This window comes from Abrus precatorius, unplaced genomic scaffold (assembly GCF_003935025.1).
Source record: "Abrus precatorius isolate BTA unplaced genomic scaffold, Abrus_2018 Scaffold2, whole genome shotgun sequence".
Classification (NCBI taxonomy): Eukaryota; Viridiplantae; Streptophyta; class Magnoliopsida; order Fabales; family Fabaceae; genus Abrus; species Abrus precatorius.
In genome coordinates this window covers 37,602,200-37,623,114 of record NW_020874362.1, presented here as the reverse complement: position 1 = coordinate 37,623,114, position 20,915 = coordinate 37,602,200, and the positions used below count along the sequence as shown (strand labels likewise).

Below are 20,915 nucleotides of genomic sequence, written 5' to 3'. Positions count from 1 at the left end.
CTTTGGAACGCCTACCTATTCAGTTGTCACCTACCCCCTCACAGTGTTAGGTGATGCCAAGGCACTGCGTCTGCGTTGTCAACTTGGTGGCCTCATATTCAACTACCACTTCCATTCGATAATGTTCCAACTCTCTCTGTCTAACACACACACACACAGAGAAAGAGAGAGAGATGGGTAAGAGCGTAAGAGAATTGGGAGTTGAAGACTTAGTGAAGGCTGGCTTAACTGCGTCAGAAGCCAACGATTTGTACGGCGTCTTGAGGGAAATCCTCTCCCTATCAGCATCCCAACCCTCAGACATATGGCGCCAACTTGTGAGTCGCAGAGTGTTGAAACCATCCTACCCACATCCCTTGCATCAGCTTCTCTACTACTCTGTCTATCACTCTGCTTTCCATTCCCACCATGCAGATGCTCTCCCACCCCTTTATTGGTTCCCTTCTCTGTAAGTCTTTCTTTTGCTTATTCTCATCTCATATCACATCTTTCTCATAAAAATCCACTTTTTTATGCAGAGAGCAGTCCAAACGCACCAACCTGGGTCGTCTCATGGAAACTCACGCCCCTAGGCTTTTAGGAGCCTCCTACAAAGATCCCATTAGTAGTTATTCTCTCTTTCAGAGCTTCTCTGTTCAACACCCTCAGCTCTACTGGTCCCTTATCCTCAAAGAACTCTCACTCTCCTTTGTTCAACCTCCCAACTGCATTTTGGATACTTCTGATCCCTCAAAACACGGAGGCACTTGGCTTCCCGGTTCTGTCCTCAACATTGCCGACTGCTGCTTGCAACCCTCCTCACACCCCTACAGACCCGATCACAGTGTCGCCATCGTTTGGAAAGACGAGGGCTTTGATCATTCCGAGGTTAACCGTATCACGCTCCAACAACTCCGACAACAAGTCATGTAAGCTTTTCAACTCACTCTCTTGCTTATGTTAATCCTCATACACTACTGGTTTCTTGACTTTTTCTTAAAGGGTATGAAATGTTTTATATTCTTCTTCTCGTGTTTGCCATGTTATTTCCAGGTTGGTAGCAAATGCAATAGATGCCACATTCTCGAAGGGAGATCCAATCGCTATTGACATGCAGATGACAGTCAATGCTGTGATTATATATCTAGCCATTGTTCTTGCAGGATGTGTTGTTGTATCAATAGCTGATAGCTTTGCACCAAAGGAAATTGCAACTCGCCTCCGTGTTTCTAAAGCAAAGGGTATTTTCACACAGGTGATCTTTAATCTTTATATTTGGTACCTTGAGTTTGACTATAATAGCAAAGCTATTGTTGATCAAACTATTCAACCTTCATCATTGCTGTCCTCACATTTAGGTATTTGATATAAACAACGAAATGAACTTCCATGGTATGAAATTAAGATCGTTATATTTCACTCAGCTTAAATTTGTTTCAGGATTTCATATCAAGAGGTGGCAGGAAATTCCCTTTGTACAGGTAAAAACTTGTTAACATTATACTTGTTGAAATATTAAAATCATATTTACCAGGGGCACAGCTATGATGCTCGCGTCTAGTCTATCTAGTCAGAAGATGATAATTGGCATCTTAATCTTTACAAGTCAATTATATTTGTCATTATCCTTAACTTCTAGCATAATTGCCAAGTCGAGATTTGTTAATGTTACTTAATGATCATCTGTTAAAGTTTTCTTTTCAATGTTATGTTCCTATTATTGTTTTTTGGTTTCAAATCCATGATTGAGCAAATTTGGGACAACTAACAATATATTATGGAACAGAAAAGTCTTTGTGTTAGAATAGACGAGTCAAGCTGAATGTAAATGATGTTAAATCATCAAACATGTATTTTGGGACTTGTTTTTATAGACCCTGTTTTCTTTTTCTCATTTCTACTTCAGTTTGTTTTCTGGCGTGAGAAGTGCTAGAAACACTCTTTTTAACACTCTCAATAATTAATTGAAATTTATTAAAAATTACAAATGTATGAGTGAGACTCGTTAAATTAAAAAAGTCATTGCCAAATAATTTTTATGATATTTAATAAATTTTAATTAATAACAAAAAATAGATTTAAAAAGTGTGTTGGTAGCATTTGTTTTTATGAATTTGTAATAGGCATGAGTCTAGTTATTTAGTAGTGTTGAGATTTCACATCAACTATATATATGGCTAAAATAGAATTTATAAAATTTAAGACAATCCTTTGACCATGAAAGTTAATTTTTGGAGTTGAATTAGATTCAAATACAATTTAAAATAGTATTAGAATCTATCATAACTTTGATATTGAGTTATCCTTTACTATAAAAATATAACTTGGCCCCACAAATTTCTCCAATGCAATTAACCTGATTTGCAACCTTTTCAGTGCAATCTACTTACGCTCGCAACTTTTTGTATGCAGTAAAAAAAAACAGTCCAATAATCTCTATGCTCTAGATGTCAAATCCTGAGTGTAAGGAGTGTGTTTTGAAATTTTACATGGACATAGATATGACTGAAGTCACCTTAAATGTCAGTTTTAGGGATTCCATCAAGTTAAGCTCAAATTTAAGAAAAAGAATCACAAAGAATGATTTTTGTAGCAAATTGTGCTTTTCACTTCTGAAAATAGAAATGATATCTCAATCTCAGCCACTCTTTAAGTCTTTTTGTGTATTACCTATTCTAATTCTTTTAGTTGCTAGATGGATGTGTAGTATTTATCTACCCTTTTCTATCTGAGTATAATTTTGGCCCTTCTACTATATCTTCTTTGAATCTTATACTTGAATAGCCTCATATTTTGCATGTTATTTTCTTGGCATTTTGATGTGCACAACTTTTCCTCAATAGATTTTGGTTAGAAATGAATACAATACTGCCTCTCATTGGCCAATGGCCAAACTTTGAATTCTAGAATGCTAGTTTCCTAATTAATGTTTGTTGCTTACTTTACTTGAGTTGGCAACTCTCAACTATTTTACCGTGCAAAACTTGAAAAGATGAAATAATTCAAGCTTTCTTGAAGTCATGTTTGAATTTATGTTAGATAAACTTAAGGCTTTTCCTTTTAGGTAACATTTCTGGCCTCATTCATCTTATTTTTCGTTGCAGTCGAGTCGTTGAGGCAGCTTCAGCATGTAAAGTCATTGTTTTGCCTGTGATAGGTGATGATCTTGGTGTGAAATTAAGAGAACATGACTTATCATGGAAGGATTTTCTGTCTTCTGGCAGACAACATCCCAGGTAATGCAAGTTAAAATGTGTCTATTAAGCTATATATTCATCTAAATCATTAATAATTTATCTAATCTAAAATAGTCTACTAAAAATCCAAAAAACAGAAAGAGAGATAAATTGCCTTGTTTCTTGTGTTTTGTCTCATAACATCTAAATTCTGGCAGGTCACCCCACTACTCTCCATTCTATCAACCAATTGATTCTATTACTAACATACTTTTCTCATCGGGAACCACAGGTAAAGATTTTCCCCTAAACACATTGAGCAAAAAGTTGCCTTTGTAATGATTTTTTTGTTCCATTGTTGCTTCTCAGGGGAGCCAAAAGCAATTCCGTGGACTCAACTTTCACCGATACGAACATCTGCAGATGGATGGTCTTTCATTGATATTCAACCTGGAGATGTATATTGTTGGCCTACAAATTTAGGATGGGTGATGGGCCCAACTCTAATATATTCATGCTTTCTATCTGGTGCAACTCTTGCTTTGTACCATGGATCTCCTCTAGGATATGGTTTTGGAAAGTTTGTTCAGGTGATTCCTCCACCTCTAATATTTCATTCCCTATATTATCTATGTTTAACATAATAACATGTCTTATTTTACAAAATAGTCATTATTATGTTAATCACCTAAGAAGTTTGGACAACAAATTAAATAAGTGCTGACTAGTAGTAGAAACTAAGGGAAAACAAAACTAGTAGTTTTTGTTAAGGTAAGTATGGGTGAAGAGGTCTTACATTGAGTAGGAATGGAGAAAATGAGTAACATACAAATGCAAGGACCAACAACCTGATAGTCTTAAAGATTTTAGGTTGAATGTTGTATTTAAAGTCTATGTATATAATTTGTTCGTAGCCCATTAATAAGAGATCTCCTCGATATTTTAGACTTCTTGTACAATTTAACAGTTTTATCAAAGTCAATAGTTTATTCACATGAGTGACATAGAGAGGTATGAAATGGGTGGTAAATTCATGTGAAGAGATCTTATATCGAAAGTTTTCCTAGCAATGTGGAGGTTGAGCAACCTATCTCATTGATAAGATGATAACTACCAACGATACAAGTTGAAAAGAAAATTGAGAAACAATAGTTTTAGTGTACTTGTGTCACCATAATAGTCGTAGTTAAAAGTTGAAATATTTTCACTAGAGGAAAATTGTACCTAATAAAAAGGACTCATACTTGAGAAGAAATTATTGATATAGTAAGCATGAGTGAAGAAGTCAAACATCGAGTAAAAATAAAAAATTTGAGCAACATATAAGTGATAAGAACTTACAACCTAATAACCTTATGGTCAGATGTGGTATTCAAGTTTGTTTGTATAGTTTGTTCGTGGCTTGTTGATGAGAGATTTATTTTAAAAATTAACCTGCAATCACAAAAATAATGTTAGAAGTAATTGGTTTGAGATGTCCACACGTTGGACACTATCTTTAACAATTTATTTGTGGTATGCAATGATTCCGATTTAATATACACTTTTAGGATAAACTTTAAGTTCATGAACTTGCAGTAATAGAATTATTGTTAATCCAATTATCAAAGAAAAGAGTAGGAAGAAGATAAAAAAGGAGAAGCATCATCAGAAAGAAAAATGAAACAAGAAAGAGAATGGAGAGTTGATAGTTTGTTACTTTGTTATAGATATTTATTAGGAGAGCGTAGTGGTTATTTATAGTAAATAGATATAGACTAAGTTAAAATAAATCTCACAATCTTAAAATAAATAAATAAAAATAAATTGAATTGCAATAAACTTTTGAAATACATAAAAAAATATCCAACAAGATCTCCTATGTTTTAAACCCCTCATGTGACCCAACAATTTTCTCTTCAAAGTCATGGATGCAATGAACTAATTGGAGTTCTATATCTTTTGTGATGCAGTGGGATGTTGAGGGGAATAATTGTTAGTGTTATCTTCAGTGACATCCCATGAACTTTCCTATTCACTGTGAAAACTGCAACTATGAGCCAGAGCCACCTTATATCATAACAAGGCCAAAAAAGTTCTCATTCTTTTGAAAATGTCTTATCTCATTAAATAGAATTACTAAGATGAGGTTTGTGATGAAAGATAGAATATATTGTGTCAGCGAGCTATGTTCGTAAAAGTATTTATATTACCTTATGCAATTCTTTTTTGGGAAGAAAAAGGGCAGAATTTGAAAATATTTAATGTACCAGTAGTTGGCTTAATGTTGAAGAAACTAGGATGCTAAAAGACTAACTTTTGTTTTCCACCTTTCTAATCAGAACTCAAATTACTACATACGACATTCTTTTTCATTATTTGAATAATTTAATCTTGTTTAAATTTGTTCATTCACCAATGGTGCCTAAAATCTGGAATAAAGTATACTTGTATCTATATGGTTAGAACACTAAGTGTCAGGTGCTTCTTGTCAAATTTGATCCCTTGCACTATAGGTTTAAATGGGTTATACTTGTGATCTAAATGGGTCTTATTCTTAATAATGTGGAGAAAAGTAAAAAAAAAATAAAACTAGAAGGCTAGACTCGCACTACTTGCACTTGGCTACAAAGGGGGTTAAATAAGATCTGGATGGGATGAAGGGCAAACGAAAATTCAGCAATAAAGCAAAAATGTCATAATAGTAGATGTTGTGTTCTGCATCAGTAGAATTTGACACATTGCACCGAACACCACTTTATTCGTTCAACTACAATTGTTCAGGATGCAGGTGTTAATATTTTGGGAACAGTTCCAAGCTTAGTAAAAACTTGGAAGAATACACGATGCATGGAGGGCTTGGATTGGACAAAGATAAAGTAATTCCTCTTAAGTTTGAAAAATCAAGTAACTAATATGAAAAAGAACTAAACTGTGGTTATATGCAGAACATTTTGTTCAACTGGGGAAACTTCAAATGTTGATGATGATCTTTGGCTTTCTTCAAAGTCTTATTACAAACCAGTCATTGAATGTTGTGGGGGCACTGAGCTTGCATCTAGTTACATCGCGGGAAATCCACTGCAGCCTCAAGCTTTTGGAGCATTTAGCTCAGCAACAATGACAACTGGCTTTGTCATCCTTGACGAAAATGGAGTTCCTTACGTAAGAACATTTTCTCATTAGTTTCTATTTTTTGATCATATAATATTATATACTTATGCTACCACTGACTTGACACTGCTTTCATCGTGCCAATACCTACATATAATTTTGTTGTTGCAATGGATAATGGATGCCAAGTGTGTATAGTGCATAATCCAGACTTGGGACCAATGATGGCTAACTGAAAATGCTGCTCTCAAATCTTGAGACTGGTTACCTGAACTACTATTTGTTTCTGAATGGTGTAATTCTTGTACTAACCCTTTGGCCACTGATATTTTCCTGTAACATATATCCTGATAGACTATTAACCCTTCAGTTCTCTTTAGACTTTTTTCTCTTCCCAAAGGAGTTGCATTTCCTCTAGTAGATGATCAAATTATCTTCAATAAATGTTCATTGTCTTATATAATAGCTGTCCTATCTTTGAGTATAGATTTATATTTTACACTTTCTAATTTGTTTGATCTCCTTTGACCGATATGACAGCCAGAGGATGTTTCTTGTGTTGGCGAAGTGGGTTTATTCCCTCTACATATGGGAGCAACTGATAGATTACTCAATGCTGATAATGCGGAGGTTTACTTTAAAGGAATGCCCATTTACAAAGGAAAGGTAAATATTTTAGTGCCAATGTGACAAATGATTTTTACACTAGATATCGCTATCTTGCAATATTAGTTTTTTTATACCCGAAGGACACCATATAGTCTTCAGTTCTGAAGGTATTTTGTGGTTTTTGACATCATAATGGCTTCTTAAAGGTCCTTGATCAACTGTTTTATTACTTCCTAAATGTTTTTTAGAGTTCCAACTGCACAAGCACACATTTGAATGGAGACACTGACCAAATTGCACATATAAAATCCAAGGAAAAGAAAATAGAGGATAGGATTTTTCTTTGGATGTTTATCAACTACTGTTAATGTCTATGTCAGCTATCAATATCCAGATACTCCATAGAAGTGTAGATTAGTCAGATCTTCATTAAGGCCTTTCAGATAGTCCCTTTGTAAATTACATAATAATTAGTCTCCAATTGCAATGTTAACTACTCCCATTCTGTTGTTTTTGTTGTCTACATTTTCAATTGGTTTTTTTCTCTATCATTTGTGATGTCTAACAAGATATTAGCAGGTTCTTAGGAGACATGGAGATATAATCAAAAGAACTGTTAGAGGCTATTTTACTGTGCAGGGAAGAGCTGACGACACAATGAATCTTGGTGGAATAAAGGTACCACATCACCCACTATATGTGTGTTTATGGCTCTTTCTCCCAGTTCTACACTGACAGGAGATTAAGCTTTTGAAGGATAGGTCTGCTTGATACACATGGTTAAGATTTCTATATCTTTCCATGTCTAGTGCCTACATAAATTACTTACCAGAGAAACGCTAGCAACACATTCTTTAACACAATCTTAGTTATTTACTAAAATTCATTAAAAATCATGTAAATCTCAGTCTTAATTTAATGATTCTCTCTTGTACTTTTGTAGTTTTTAATAGATTTTAGTCCATAAATTAGAGTGGATTAAAAAAGGTGTGTTCCTGGCATCCCTCTTAACGAGAATGGAAAGTATAACTGATCATGGATTCATTAGACATTCTTAAATTTGTACTTTGGCATCCTTGCACTGGGCTTTTTTTTTTTTACTTGGAGTTTTCTATTCTCATAATGCAGACAAGTTCCATAGAAATTGAGCGAGTCTGTGAAAAGGCTGATGACTGCATTTTGGAGACAGCTGCTATCAGTGTTGCTCCCGCCCAAGGAGGCCCAGAACAACTGGTTATATTTGTAGTTTCAAAGAAAGGATACAATTCCAGTGCAGAACATCTAAAAAAGAAGTTTACCAAAGCCATTCAAAGCAACCTTAATCCTTTGTTTAAGGTCTGACTCTTTGTTGATCATGCACAATTATGATCATGAATTGAATTCAGTTAATTACTTTGTGAAAAGAAAAAACTTAATGAACTTAAGGATTCACGAAAGTCAAGGTTGAAGGGAAACTCAAAATTTATGGAAATTTTAACCTGACTTGTGATGATTAAGTTATTGATTTGACGCTCACAACTCATTTTGTTACTTTACAGGTAAGCCTTGTTAAAATTGTGCCCGAGTTTCCTCGAACAGCTTCTAACAAACTACTAAGGAGAGTTTTGAGGGATCAACTGAAGCGTGAGCTATCAGTTCAGAGCAGACTTTAGTGGCATTATTAATTTGCAAAAATTCTGGTGTAACGCTCTGTTGTCAATGCTCTGGTGGTTTGAGGTGTGACAATAATGACCTACCAAAATGGGGTCAACCTCTCTAGAAAGTTTAAAACGGTTTTGTAGTCCTCTGCGTCATCTGCATTATGATAATATTTATTAATTGAATTTATCAATAAGGGTGCAAGAAGCATTATTCTTTTTGTCCCCTTTTCCAATTATGAAATGAGTTTTTCAGACCATGGTAATTTGGATGCGTGGGTGTGATTTGTCAAACCGGCAAAAATCACATGTTTGCTATTTTAAATATAGATTAAACATATTTTATGTTCCCGTAAAATTATAAATTTCATTTATTTTTAACCTTTATATTAAACAAAAGTAATGGGTTTTTAGTCGGGACTACAAGCACTTTATATATATATATATCGAAAGAACTAATGATGAATAAAACTTAATTAGAAACTATAATTAAAATTTACAATTTTATAAGGACTGAAAAAACCATTGAATATTGAACTTGAGATCATTGTCCAATCAGAACTATATGTATCTCGGGAAAATTTACAAAATTCAGCCAGCCAATTTCCTATCGCTAATTTTAACACATCCATAACGTGTTTAAACTCAAGTTTTATATAATGTATCGCAACCTACAAGGCGAGGAACTGGTCATACTTATAATGCAACTTGCCTTCATGGAATCTTATCAAACTGGCAATGTCTGCACTCTTAAGTGCTTATACTTTTGTTCTTTGTTGAATCTTTTGGCACTCTCTGCCAAACCTTTAGATAAAAGGAACTTCAAGGCATCGACCCCCTCTTGCAAAGCCTCATCAATCTGTCCAACAAGAAGGACGAGAAGCAACAGAGATGAAGATTTTTGTAACTGGCCCATTTTCAATATATTGCATGTCGCACGATGTACAAAACATGCAATAGTGTTGACAAAGAACACGAAAAACAGAACATGCAATAGCAATTGCCAAAAGCTGGCCACATGAAAACCTCTATACAATAGGCCTATTTTCATGGTAGTGTTCTACAACCCCCACACATATTTCACGGTTGGATTCATGTTATACTGAGTAGAAAACCCAACGAGCAATGTCATATTGTCGTTGCAATTTGAACCATGGGAACTAAATTGAAGCATTCATTACACGAGGAACCCAAAGTGCATTTAACAGTACACCAAGACCTTACCCGCTGTCTAGCTGTTACATTAAACTTTTGAAGCAAAAATGCTTTAGGATCCATTTGCCCAGGAGGCCTACCAATCCCTAACAACAAAACAAACTGAAAATGAAAAATAACAGTAATAATCTAAAATGTAGGGAAAAAATAGAGGATTGGTTACAAAAGTACCAACCAATTCTTAGCCGAGGGAACTCTCTATTTCCTCTGAAGTGACAGATTACACTCTTTAGCCTGGTTCAGAGGAAAGTGAGGACAAAGTACAAGATGCGTAGCACTACTCAAGAAGCAATTGAGTAGAAAAAATATAGCTTGAAAGATTTCATGAACTTATTTTCCATCACAATTCATCCCCTTAAACACTAATATTGAATTATAAACACCTGCTTCTCTACTTCAGCCACTTCACAAGATTGATTTTCCTTTCACCAGAAACAGTGAAGCATTACAGATATGATGACAACAAATGGCCACTAGACAAGTGAAAATGTAATGAAAATGGTGGATTACATAATCTAATGATGCATAATAAACACTATAATATCTTTAGAGGCGTAGGTATTAGAATTAGGCAACAAGTTTCTTACAGTCAGTGTAAAAAAAATTATTTCACAATTATCATGTAATGTTGTACCCTTTGTGACTTCCATGACCCCCTTTATCATGAATACGAAGCACCCCGCATGGTAAGCTCATGTCATCGTGGAACTGCAACCAAATATTCATGATTAAATAAAGAACAATACATCTATCACCAATTAAATACTTGAAAGAAAAGGTATAGTGTGTGGATTGACTTACCACAAGCACCTGATTAAGAGGCAGCTTGTAATAAGCAGCCAGTGGTCCTGTCTGCAGTAAAACGAAGACAGAGAATGATATAAATTGAAAACAAGCACAAAGCTTCCTAGGCACATACATAAACAAGGACATGGATCCCAAAGAGCAGCAAGGCCAAGGAAGATACAAAATACAATAAATATGAACAATATGAACTGATAACCAAATTTAAACACTATCAAACCGCACCCAAATAATTATGTCAGGGAAAGAGATTCAGATGTGGGGCTCAAGGCATAATAATAAATTCCATTGGCAAATATCAGTATATAAAATCAAGTAAATAAATGAGATATCCAATAGAATTACAGGTACATGTCTTGGATACAACACCATTATGTGGATAGGACAGTTCCAGAAAAAAATTAATATATTGCGCAAAAAATTACAAAATGGTACACGACATGTCAACACTTGAAATTGCTAACAATACCCAGATATTTCTCTAGCAAGCATTGTCAATTTCAAGATTTTTCCTATGATCCTATCACAGTTGTCATAACAATGTAACCTCACAGCCTATGAACTTTCACTTTTTTAACTATTTGCATTTATAGTGCTACCTTGTAACCTCACAACAATGCCAAATTGCCAATCAATTAGAGTAAATTTCAATGTGCAAACCAGAAAAGCTACCCTCAAAGTAGGTTATAGAATTAAGAAACCAAATGTATAATCAAATGAACTCATAGGTTAAGACACATATGCCAGTGTCAAGTGAAAAAAGCTATAGATGATACAACATGCAGAAACTAAAGTAAAATATCTAGATGGATAAAAGGGAAGAGAAAAGCCAGAATATCTTAATTCCTTACTGATTCACCACTCAGATTCATGTAAGTTTGAGGCTTTGCAAGGAAAACAGGAACTTCATCAACAAAACCTGTAACAAATTATCAAGTCTAAAATTGATGAATTATAACAAATATCAAAAGAGGAATATTAAATGCAGCGGACAAACCTTTTCCAAAAATGGCTTTGGAATGGACAGTGTTCATAGGAATCCCCTGTGACTCAGCAAATGCATCAATCATCTCAAATCCCACCTGGTTTGGACAAGAAGAAAAAAATCGAATTTCAATGTGGAATTGTCAATTCAGACACTTACTAAGCCCCTTTACAGAACACTTTTCAATTAATTTGATGGTTGATGAGTAACTACAGAACCTAACTCCAATTGTCAATTCAGACACTTACTAAGCCCCTTTACAGAACACTTTTCAAGTAATTTGATGGTTGATGAGTAACTACAGAACCTAACTCCCAACAAACCAGTAACTGAACTGCACAAGCTGCCAACAGAAACAGTAGTATTGAATAAGCAGAAGCAGAAAGAAAGGTACATTGTGCCGAGTTCCTTTGTATTTGCCGCCAGGGTTGCCCAACCCCACAAAAAGCCAAGGACGCGGAATAACGGTGCAAAAGCAATGCCTACATAATCTATTAAGCATATTCCCTGTGGATCAGGTAGGAGAAAATTTCAGATCAGAGAGACTCATCCCATCCACTTGCCACTGTCATGTCAGGAACAACGAACACTGTTGAAACAATTAAAATGAATGCATTGGTAATTACCTATCTTACTCTACCTGCCTTCACAATAACATATACACTGCAGCTACTCAGTTTTTTTGCTAAGGACCAGAGACAATTCATTCAAGGCTCAGACAGTACAGATTGTGATTTTGGGTTGCAGTGAGTGCATGATTAAATGGTGCACAAGTGCATCAGGAGATTTTGAACATTGGATACGCTGATACAGTAATAAATTAATTGATTACCTTTACCTAATAAGCACTAGAAAAACCATCAATATTACAGGATTCCTAAATATTCTGAATTTTGATAAGTACTACAGATATCTACTGCAAGAGCTGTGTTTTACAAATCAATCTCTAATATTTTGTTTGGAAGTTGGAGAGAGGGGGAAAGAAAGGGTTTGAAAAGTAAGGAAAGGAAAAGGAGGATTATACCATTCCCTTATTTGAATATTTAATATTAAGAAGGAAGGGTAATGGGGGATTAATAATGTAAATGACATTATCACCCTTTTGTCTTTTTTATTCTTTTTTTTTTTCTTTTTTTTTTTTCAAAAAGTACAAAAAATAAATATTTTTCTCTCTCCAAAAATTAATATTAAGTAGGAAAGCGCATTAAATTATAGAATCTAATAAAAATAGGTAAAGTTTGTTTGTTTTCTTTTTTTTAAGAATTATAACAAGTTAATAATGCAATTTTACAGCTCATTTAAGATCTTTACACTTAATCTTACTATCAATATTTATTATTTTTTATTTTAATGTAAGTTCCTACCAACTCCATTTGTTAAGGACATATAGAAAAATAAGAATAAACACTTCATAAAAACTATAAAATGCCTTGTAAAAAAAGACCACTAAAATTTTTTAAAATGTGTCTTATAAAACAAACTACAGAAAGTACTTAAGTTAAAGAATAAATAAATTAAAAAATAACAAGTGCTAAAGAAGAGTGCCTCTAAATATTCTAGTTAAAGAATAAAAAATATTTTTTTTCATATACAAAATATTATTAATGTACCTCTTTTTTATAATTTTTAATGCACCTCAACATAATTTTTAATAGAAGTTTTCTATTTTTTTGGTTGGCTAGACACTTGACAGTTTTAGCCAAAATCATGCTAGTTTATTGTAAATAGCTTTCGATCATACTAACAAGCATTTCTCTTAATTAATAAGATCATTTCTCTTAGACAATGGATTAACGATATTCCTTTAAAATGTGTACTTATCCATTACAACCTAAAATCATACAAGCCCTTAGAGGAAAGGAGAAATTTTTGGATGGTTCAGAGTAGTCCTGACCACTCATATTGTGACATGGAACTTTTTTTTCATAAATTGTAAAATTTATACGTCACAATGTAATTGGTTGGGACTACATGGTTCAAGACCACGTAAAAAATCATACACGTCATAAATGACAGATTTGCAGAATATGTTATAGTCACAGAAGCTTGAAGACATGCATGATTCAAATAGTAATGCCTATAATGTTTAAACTGTGTTTGTGCAGATCCATTTAGGGATATCCTGCAAGGGAATATGTAGGAAATTTGGAGAATATGTACAGTCTCAGTACTGTATGATATAAAATGTTAGGAAATTTGGCAAAAAGTGTCCCAGAGACAAAGATATTAAGGTGTGCGAGAGAAACTAAAGCAAGAAAGATATGAGGTATTCAGAATGCTTCAGGAAAGGCCAGTGAAAGTTCCCCCGAATGAGAAGAGATAGAGAAGCATATAAGATAGTGACAAATCACGTATTCATAGTTTTATTTATGAAGAAAAACTGGAAGTCAAGTGGCTGAAAATTAGATATGATACGAATCATGGAAACAAGGTTGTTAACGTTAAACAATGGGAGAAGATAAATCCAAACAGAAAGGCATGCAAATAAGAACACATAATAATGAGCAACAATTAAACAATAACCAAATCCAAAGCATTAGTTATTTGGTGTATATGAGTAAGGGCAGTGAACATTGCCATACAAGTTTGACCATTGACTAACTACTGCAAACTATTCTATTAAATTTATCATCTCAAGCAAAATCCATGCCTTCAAAAATTCCATCATAAACAAAAACGATATCTCTAATCAGCATAAGTTATAGACCATGGAAAAAGGAAAAGAAAATAGAAAGCTTCAAATTCAAACAGGGCAAGAAGCAATGCTAAAAATATCCATTTTCTATTAACAATTCTCATCAGAAACTTGCCTTCCCACTTCGACCATCTCTGACAATGGACTTATCAAGTTCCACAATGTTGCTTGCTTTAAGTATTTCGAAAATGGTGAAAACAAAATTCTTGTTTCAAAATTCTAATAAATTATAATTGGTTGTTAATAAGTGCATTTGAGCTTAGCCTCCCTTCTTTTGAATTTGAGCTTATAGACCATGGAAAAAGGAAAAGAAAATAGAAAGCTTCAAATTCAAACAGGGCAAGAAGCAATGCTAAAAATATCCATTTTCTATTAACAATTCTCATCAGAAACTTGCCTTCCCACTTCGACCATCTCTGACAATGGACTTATCAAGTTCCACAATGTTGCTTGCTTTAAGTATTTCGAAAATGGTGAAAACAAAATTCTTGTTTCAAAATTCTAATAAATTATAATTGGTTGTTAATAAGTGCATTTGAGCTTAGCCTCCCTTCTTTTGAATTTGATATGTAGCGAAGGCATTTACAGTATATATAATCAAACTTGATTGCACACGTGTATATATATAAATGCAAAGAGACAGTGTAACTTGGAATTATATCAACGCAACATATCAGTATCAGATTGACTCATGCTAGATATCTCCAATGTTTTAAAACAAATATAAAGCAGAAGATGATAGTCAAAATAGCAAGGCATAATAAACAACATACTGAAAATAGCCAATAGAGAGAACATGAACATGAACATGAACGAAGCTCGAATGCAAACGCACGCTTAGATTAGATTCAGGTTCAGTTACAGATTTGGGGAAATAGATTAGGGTTATATTTGCGAATTTGGATTGAGGGCTCAAGCTGGGAATGGTTACGAAGGCTGAGGCATAGATTCACGTCTCGACTCACTGAAGTGGGAACCCAAAGCTGTGAGTGAATCGTCACAAAGGTGGCTTCTACTGTGCTCAAAATATGTTATTAGACCGCGAATCTCGATTCTCAAGTGTGGTAATAAGTTTTGATTATTTGCATATTAATTTTTTTTTTTGTTACTTAAGTTATATAACTTATATTAAATTAAATTTATAATATTATCAAATTAAATTATATTTCAAAATAATAATTTTACTTTTGTCCATGTTATAACCCTTTGCTAAAACAAATATACGATAATTGAAAATATTGTTTAATGTAAAATATTTACTAACATGGTGATATTTTAATTTTCAAAAATAAAAAATAAACAGTGAAACATTAAACTAAATTTATAGTTTATATATCTATATCTATAATATATTATATATTTGATAAATTTTTATAAAGCGACACCCTTTTTTGCATAGTTTTCCTTTTTTAAAAACTTTGATTAGTAATATTTTTAAAAACTTATCAATTTAAGTTAAAAAACATGTGAATCAAATTTTGTGTTTTTTTTGTAATCACCTTTTTTTAATTTTATCAACAATCAAATTTTGTTAAGAAATATTTATTCAACAGCTTGGTTCATATATTAATAATAATAAGAATATCATACAATCATTCTTTTGTCAATTTATCGTTATCATTGAAACAAGTTTAAATATGCATTTTAAAAATTACATATTTTCTGTTTTAAATATAGATAAAACATATTTTATGTTCCCGTAAAATTATTAAATTTTATTTTAATTTTAAATAAAATTTCATTTATTTTTAACCTTTATATTAAATATAAGTAATGTGTTTTTAGACCTTGTTAAGCACTACAAGCACGTTTTTTATATTTTGAAAGAACTAAAGATGAATAAAACTTAATTAGAAACTATAATTAAAATTTACAATTTTATAAGGACTGAACCATGAATATTGAACCTGAGATCATTCTCCAATCAGAATTATAGTAATAACATTAGGTTTTTAGTTTTTAATTTCCAGATAAAATTTTAAAATAAAACATGCTTAACTAATAGTTTGATTAAAAATAATTATAACATTTTCTATTTAACTTTTTTTTTCATTTTATCCTCATCAGTTGATTATTTTAAATACAAGATTAAATACGATAAATAACTTCATTTTTGTGTGATTTTTACCATAAGAAGTTACTCTTAGTCAATCCAAACAAAAGGTTATCTTAAATCACTTTTTACCTATCGTGAGATGAATTATAACATAATTAATTCAAAAATATACTTTGCCCCTTTTGTTAAACATCATTTGGTAGCTAAAGCAATCTTAAACAAATACGTATTGGCAGAACCAAAATATGGTTAATTTCTACCAAGAGAAAAGTATATGTAATTGGCTTCATTGAGAGTCGAACTTGTTTAGAGGCCATTTTGTAGTTTCAAAAATACACCTCCATCCAAATCCGATCACACGATCTGCTAGTTGATGCTGCCAATTGCCAAGCTTTGAGACCCCTCTCCCGCAAAAACAGGGAACTAAAAGTGAGTTTAAATGAATTATAAAGCAAGAATCGTATTAAAGTAGAATTATATCATCAACATTATCAATCACTAGAAAACAAAAGGATTACAAGAGAAGTGTCAATAGTACTACATTTGATCAAGTACAAAACTGACGGCGCTGGATTATACCTCTTTAGTACGGCAGTAAGATACCAACCTAAATCTTCTGTAACATGCATTTAAATGGCAGAAAATTGTGACAAGAGGAAACAATGAGTAGTCATTTACAGAAATGGATACTCAACACCCATCGAAGCCATTTTCAAACGTTAAGTTGCATGAGAAAGAAACTGCAAAGGACAGAAATACAAATTGGAAATATTTTGCTTCCTCCTGCCAAGATCACCAAATTGTAACTGCTGCCAGCAAAAAAGCGCAAAAATTGCTCCAAGCAATGCAGAAACAGAATAAAAGTCAATTTGCTATGTATTTCCCCAGCCTGTATTTTCACATCTCAGTTCCATTTCTTAGCCAAGATCTCCCCTTTGCACTCACTACCAGCAACGACAACAAAACCTGCTCCAACCTGCCAAGACAAGCAATATTACATTCCAATTCAAATTTTAATCATGAAAATTAGCCAGAAAAAGGAAAAACGAGTTACTTGGCAATCTTTTAGTACAGCACGTTCTTGGAGCTGTACGTTGCTGCAGATGACAGAACCTTGGATCGAACAACAGTCTCCAATAGTAACATGATTCATAACTACTGAATTAACAACCTGCATGCATAAAAGCAAGTTAAAGAAAACTTAGCATTAACGTTATTGAATACAACCATTATTAAGATTCCAACTCAGTGTTGCTGACCAATCACTGAGTGTTGGAGATCATAGTGTTACAGATTAAAAAAAAATGACTTCCTGTTAACATGTCCTCTTACCTTTATGCCTACAAACCCTCCTAATTACCAGTTACCTTCTATTTAATAATTACTTTATAACGTAGGAGGAGGATTATTAGGAAGACTTATAGAAGGATATAGCAAATCTCAAGAATAATATATCACCCCACCTTAACATTGGCACCTATCCTACAGTGACGCCCAATGACAGACCGTTTCACACTGCATTTATCACCCATCTGTGAACCTTCCCCTAGCATACAATGTGGTCCAACCTAAAAACAAATGACATACATTAACCCGAAAATGAGAAGAACAAAAGTAATGCATCTGAAACTGGACACCAGACAGCACAAGCAATTAACTCACAGTTGTTTTTGCCCCAAGCTCAGCAGAAGGATGGATGATATTGTTTTGAGCAGAGAAGGAATACCCTGATAAATGACTAGCCTCTCCTATCACCTGTCATATTAAAAAATGAATAGAGCCCAAGCAAGCAGAACTGTACCCAAAGAAAAAATGTAAGGCAATATCAAGTTCCTGATAAAAGCCATCACAATATCACAAACTTACATCCCGATTTATGTCACTGTATGCCTGTATAGAATTTAAGCGAGTACAGTACTTGCTACTTCCAGCAATATAAACACAGCATTTATGGGTTCTTCGAACAGAAGAACCATAACAACCCAGTGCATGCCGTAGATGAAAGGTTGGTAATGATGCATTAGCGAGTATTTGAGATAGCATTTGTTGATTGCTTTGAGAAATAACCTTTTCGGTTCCATTTTCTTCTGCTTGTGGCATACCATTTAACAATACTTCTGATTTCTAACTCTCATTGAGAAAATTTGAACCAGGTTAGAATCCTTAAAAGTATAACATCCCCTAACCTATCTCTGCAAAAACATTTAACAACTAACCAGTTGACTCCGGACAAGATATGGCAATACATCATGTTTTAAGCTATGAAATGTACCCTTCTGATCTAGAACTTCTTGTAGAACTGATCTGCAAGAAAAGTTCGTTTCAGGATACAAATATGAGTAATTTAAGATATTGAATATAGAGAAAGTTTAAAAAGTAAATAAATATACCTTTTGAATGCATATAAGTGGGCGTCCATTAGATCAGCTCTTATTTCTATCTACATGAAGGACAGATAACAGTGAAAAGAGAATCAAAGAGAAATAAGCACATGCAAAAGTCTAGCATTTAATTTTCTACTACTTAGGTGACAAATACATATTTTCACAGAAAAATACTATTTCTATAAGATTGAGCATTTTTCTTACTCTGAACATAAACATAATAAATTATAATCATTTTCCATCTCTAGACAAACAGAAAACACCAATAATAATAGATAAACGATATTTGTACAACAATGTTTACAATTTTTCTTTTACAGCTTAGAGAGATAGGAAGAGAAGAGAGAAGGAGGTGAGAAGATGGGAGATGTGATGGTGATGGAGAAAGATAGAAAAAAATTGTGGGAATAGTATTGGTCAATGTGCGGAATAAGAGATGCAATAACTGTATAGCAGAAAAATGTGCCAGAAACTTGAAAGTAATGTAATAGAACACACACTTAAGTTCCACACTGGAAGACCAATAGTTTTTGAACATCAGAGAAACTATAGGAAGGAAGAACTAACTAGGAAGGTCAACAGAAAAGGAAAGAAAAATACCTGGCCAACTGCAGGGAGCATGCTCTTATGAATACGAAGATCTTTTTCAACCTCAGCTCCTGAAAGAGTGGCAAGATTCCACATGAGAACACATACAATAATAAAATGCCATGGATAACGAAAGCTTGATATCTAACCGGTTGCTATGTGAACTAAAAACTGTTTAGTGGGATCCAGCCCTATTAGATCATAGCGACCAGGTTTCTTGGTTTTGTCTTTCCCACCAGAGGATACTGACTCTGAAGGTCCACTTACAGGAGCAGAGCAAAGCATAGCAGTAACAACTGCATCATGTCGTCTATGAGTAGCTGCAACAGCACCAAGTGGCACATCGGTGACAAGATCACCACTGACAACCTGCAGAAAATTAACACAACTATGAAGAACAATATCAATTAAAAATCTCAGAGTACAGGGGCAAGGGAGTGCCATATTCCACCAAAATGTCTTTTGCAGTTAGGTGATGTGAAATGGCCCGAATTGCACCAGCTGTCCCCACATCCTCAGGAACTGCAGCGACCTGGAAAATTTTTAAACATAAACCATCACACATTTGGATAGAGTATAAACACTTTTAAGGTCAAAAACTAAAAAGTAAATAATAGCATTTTAGGTTACGCATCAATTACTTTATTGACTTCAATAAATTAAAGATTAAAAACGCAATCAGAACTCAAATTCCACATATTTAGGCTGCTTTATAACTAGTCACGTCCTTTATAATCAAACGCTCATCAATATTACATGTTTCCAAGCAACCTTTATCATAAAACTCATACTGTCATACATTTAATTAATTTTATAAATAAATATTAAAAAAGTGATCAATAATGATAAGAATAGTCAGAACATTTTACTCCTTAATGTTATGCTCCAAGCCATGGGATTCTTTGACTATTCGCATAGTCTCAGAAGAATATTTCTCATTGATTCAGTGAAAAATGAATTACAATGATGTTGCTTTATACAAGCATTCAGAATCACCCATACAGATTGCCTATAGGATTGAGGAATAACTAAAAATGATGTATGCCAAGTGTACCACTCTAAATGGCCATCCTATAACAACCTGTAAATGAATAACTAAATACACAAACAAAAAAAAAAAAAACCTCAATCAAAGATGATTTTAATTGGTAATACATAGCGATAATAAAAAATTGATTGAATGAGCGGATGAAATTAAGATTATTGATTACCTCGACATGGAGGCGATCAGCATAAGCCCCTGAAATCCAAGCCCCAACATGGAGAGCGGCTTCTTCGCCTTCGACGACCTATTGAAAACACTCGAAATTGGTAACACTAAAATCAAAGATTGAAACGAAAGAAGAGGGAATAGGAGTGGTACCACAATGAGATCTTTGAGGTTGCTAAGCTCCAAATACTCCAGAACGTAAGAGAGAAGGGGGCGATTGGCCACCGGAAGCAAAGCGTTTGGAAGCTCCTGCAAATCGAAACAAATGCTTTAATAATTAATACAATAAGCGAGGAAATTGGGGAAGTGCGTTTGGATTGAAGCATTTGCATTTGAATTTGCATTTGGCTTGGTTGGAACCTGTGAGACGAGGGGGAGAAGTTTCTTGGAGACGCCACCGCCGAGAACAACCACTTGGAAATCCATCCCCGCCACACGCAGACAGGGTTTTGGGTTTCCTGAGGGTTTGCTTTTCTTTTTTATT

General features: G+C 33.8%; 3 protein-coding genes across 4 annotated transcripts; 1 reads left to right on the top strand and 2 right to left on the bottom strand.

Moving 5' to 3' along the window:
* Window positions 1-80: 80 nt before the first annotated feature.
* LOC113857755 (probable acyl-activating enzyme 18, peroxisomal) lies at window positions 81-8,757 on the top strand. The gene is made up of 13 exons (XM_027489940.1): window positions 81-448; window positions 519-908; window positions 1,033-1,234; window positions 1,420-1,460; window positions 3,084-3,215; window positions 3,374-3,447; window positions 3,525-3,745; window positions 5,919-6,013; window positions 6,083-6,299; window positions 6,789-6,914; window positions 7,437-7,535; window positions 7,986-8,192; window positions 8,396-8,757. Exons 1-13 carry the CDS (start codon window positions 174-176, stop codon window positions 8,507-8,509), a joined length of 2,193 nt encoding a protein of 730 aa, XP_027345741.1. The 5' UTR covers window positions 81-173; the 3' UTR covers window positions 8,510-8,757.
* Window positions 8,758-9,004: 247 nt separating this feature from the next.
* Window positions 9,005-15,200, bottom strand: LOC113857756 (peptidyl-tRNA hydrolase, mitochondrial-like). Its single transcript, XM_027489941.1, has 9 exons — window positions 14,967-15,200; window positions 11,893-12,005; window positions 11,511-11,595; window positions 11,365-11,432; window positions 10,511-10,561; window positions 10,344-10,417; window positions 9,885-9,943; window positions 9,719-9,795; window positions 9,005-9,353 (listed from the first exon to the last, which is right to left on the bottom strand). The coding sequence occupies exons 1-9, from the start codon at window positions 15,001-15,003 to the stop codon at window positions 9,222-9,224; spliced, it is 696 nt and encodes a 231-aa protein (XP_027345742.1). The 5' UTR covers window positions 15,004-15,200; the 3' UTR covers window positions 9,005-9,221.
* Window positions 15,201-16,674: 1,474 nt separating this feature from the next.
* LOC113858052 (translation initiation factor eIF-2B subunit gamma) lies at window positions 16,675-20,915 on the bottom strand. 2 transcript variants are annotated; one of them, XM_027490472.1, is made up of 13 exons: window positions 20,792-20,915; window positions 20,585-20,680; window positions 20,433-20,510; window positions 19,673-19,753; window positions 19,371-19,590; window positions 19,234-19,292; window positions 18,640-18,689; window positions 18,466-18,553; window positions 18,116-18,373; window positions 17,912-18,004; window positions 17,713-17,817; window positions 17,304-17,420; window positions 16,675-17,225 (listed from the first exon to the last, which is right to left on the bottom strand). In XM_027490472.1, exons 1-13 carry the CDS (start codon window positions 20,855-20,857, stop codon window positions 17,154-17,156), a joined length of 1,383 nt encoding a protein of 460 aa, XP_027346273.1. In that variant the 5' UTR covers window positions 20,858-20,915; the 3' UTR covers window positions 16,675-17,153. The 2 variants fall into 2 exon arrangements, with proteins under 2 accessions (XP_027346273.1, XP_027346274.1); XM_027490473.1 differs by having other exon boundaries at window positions 16,733-17,225; window positions 18,317-18,373.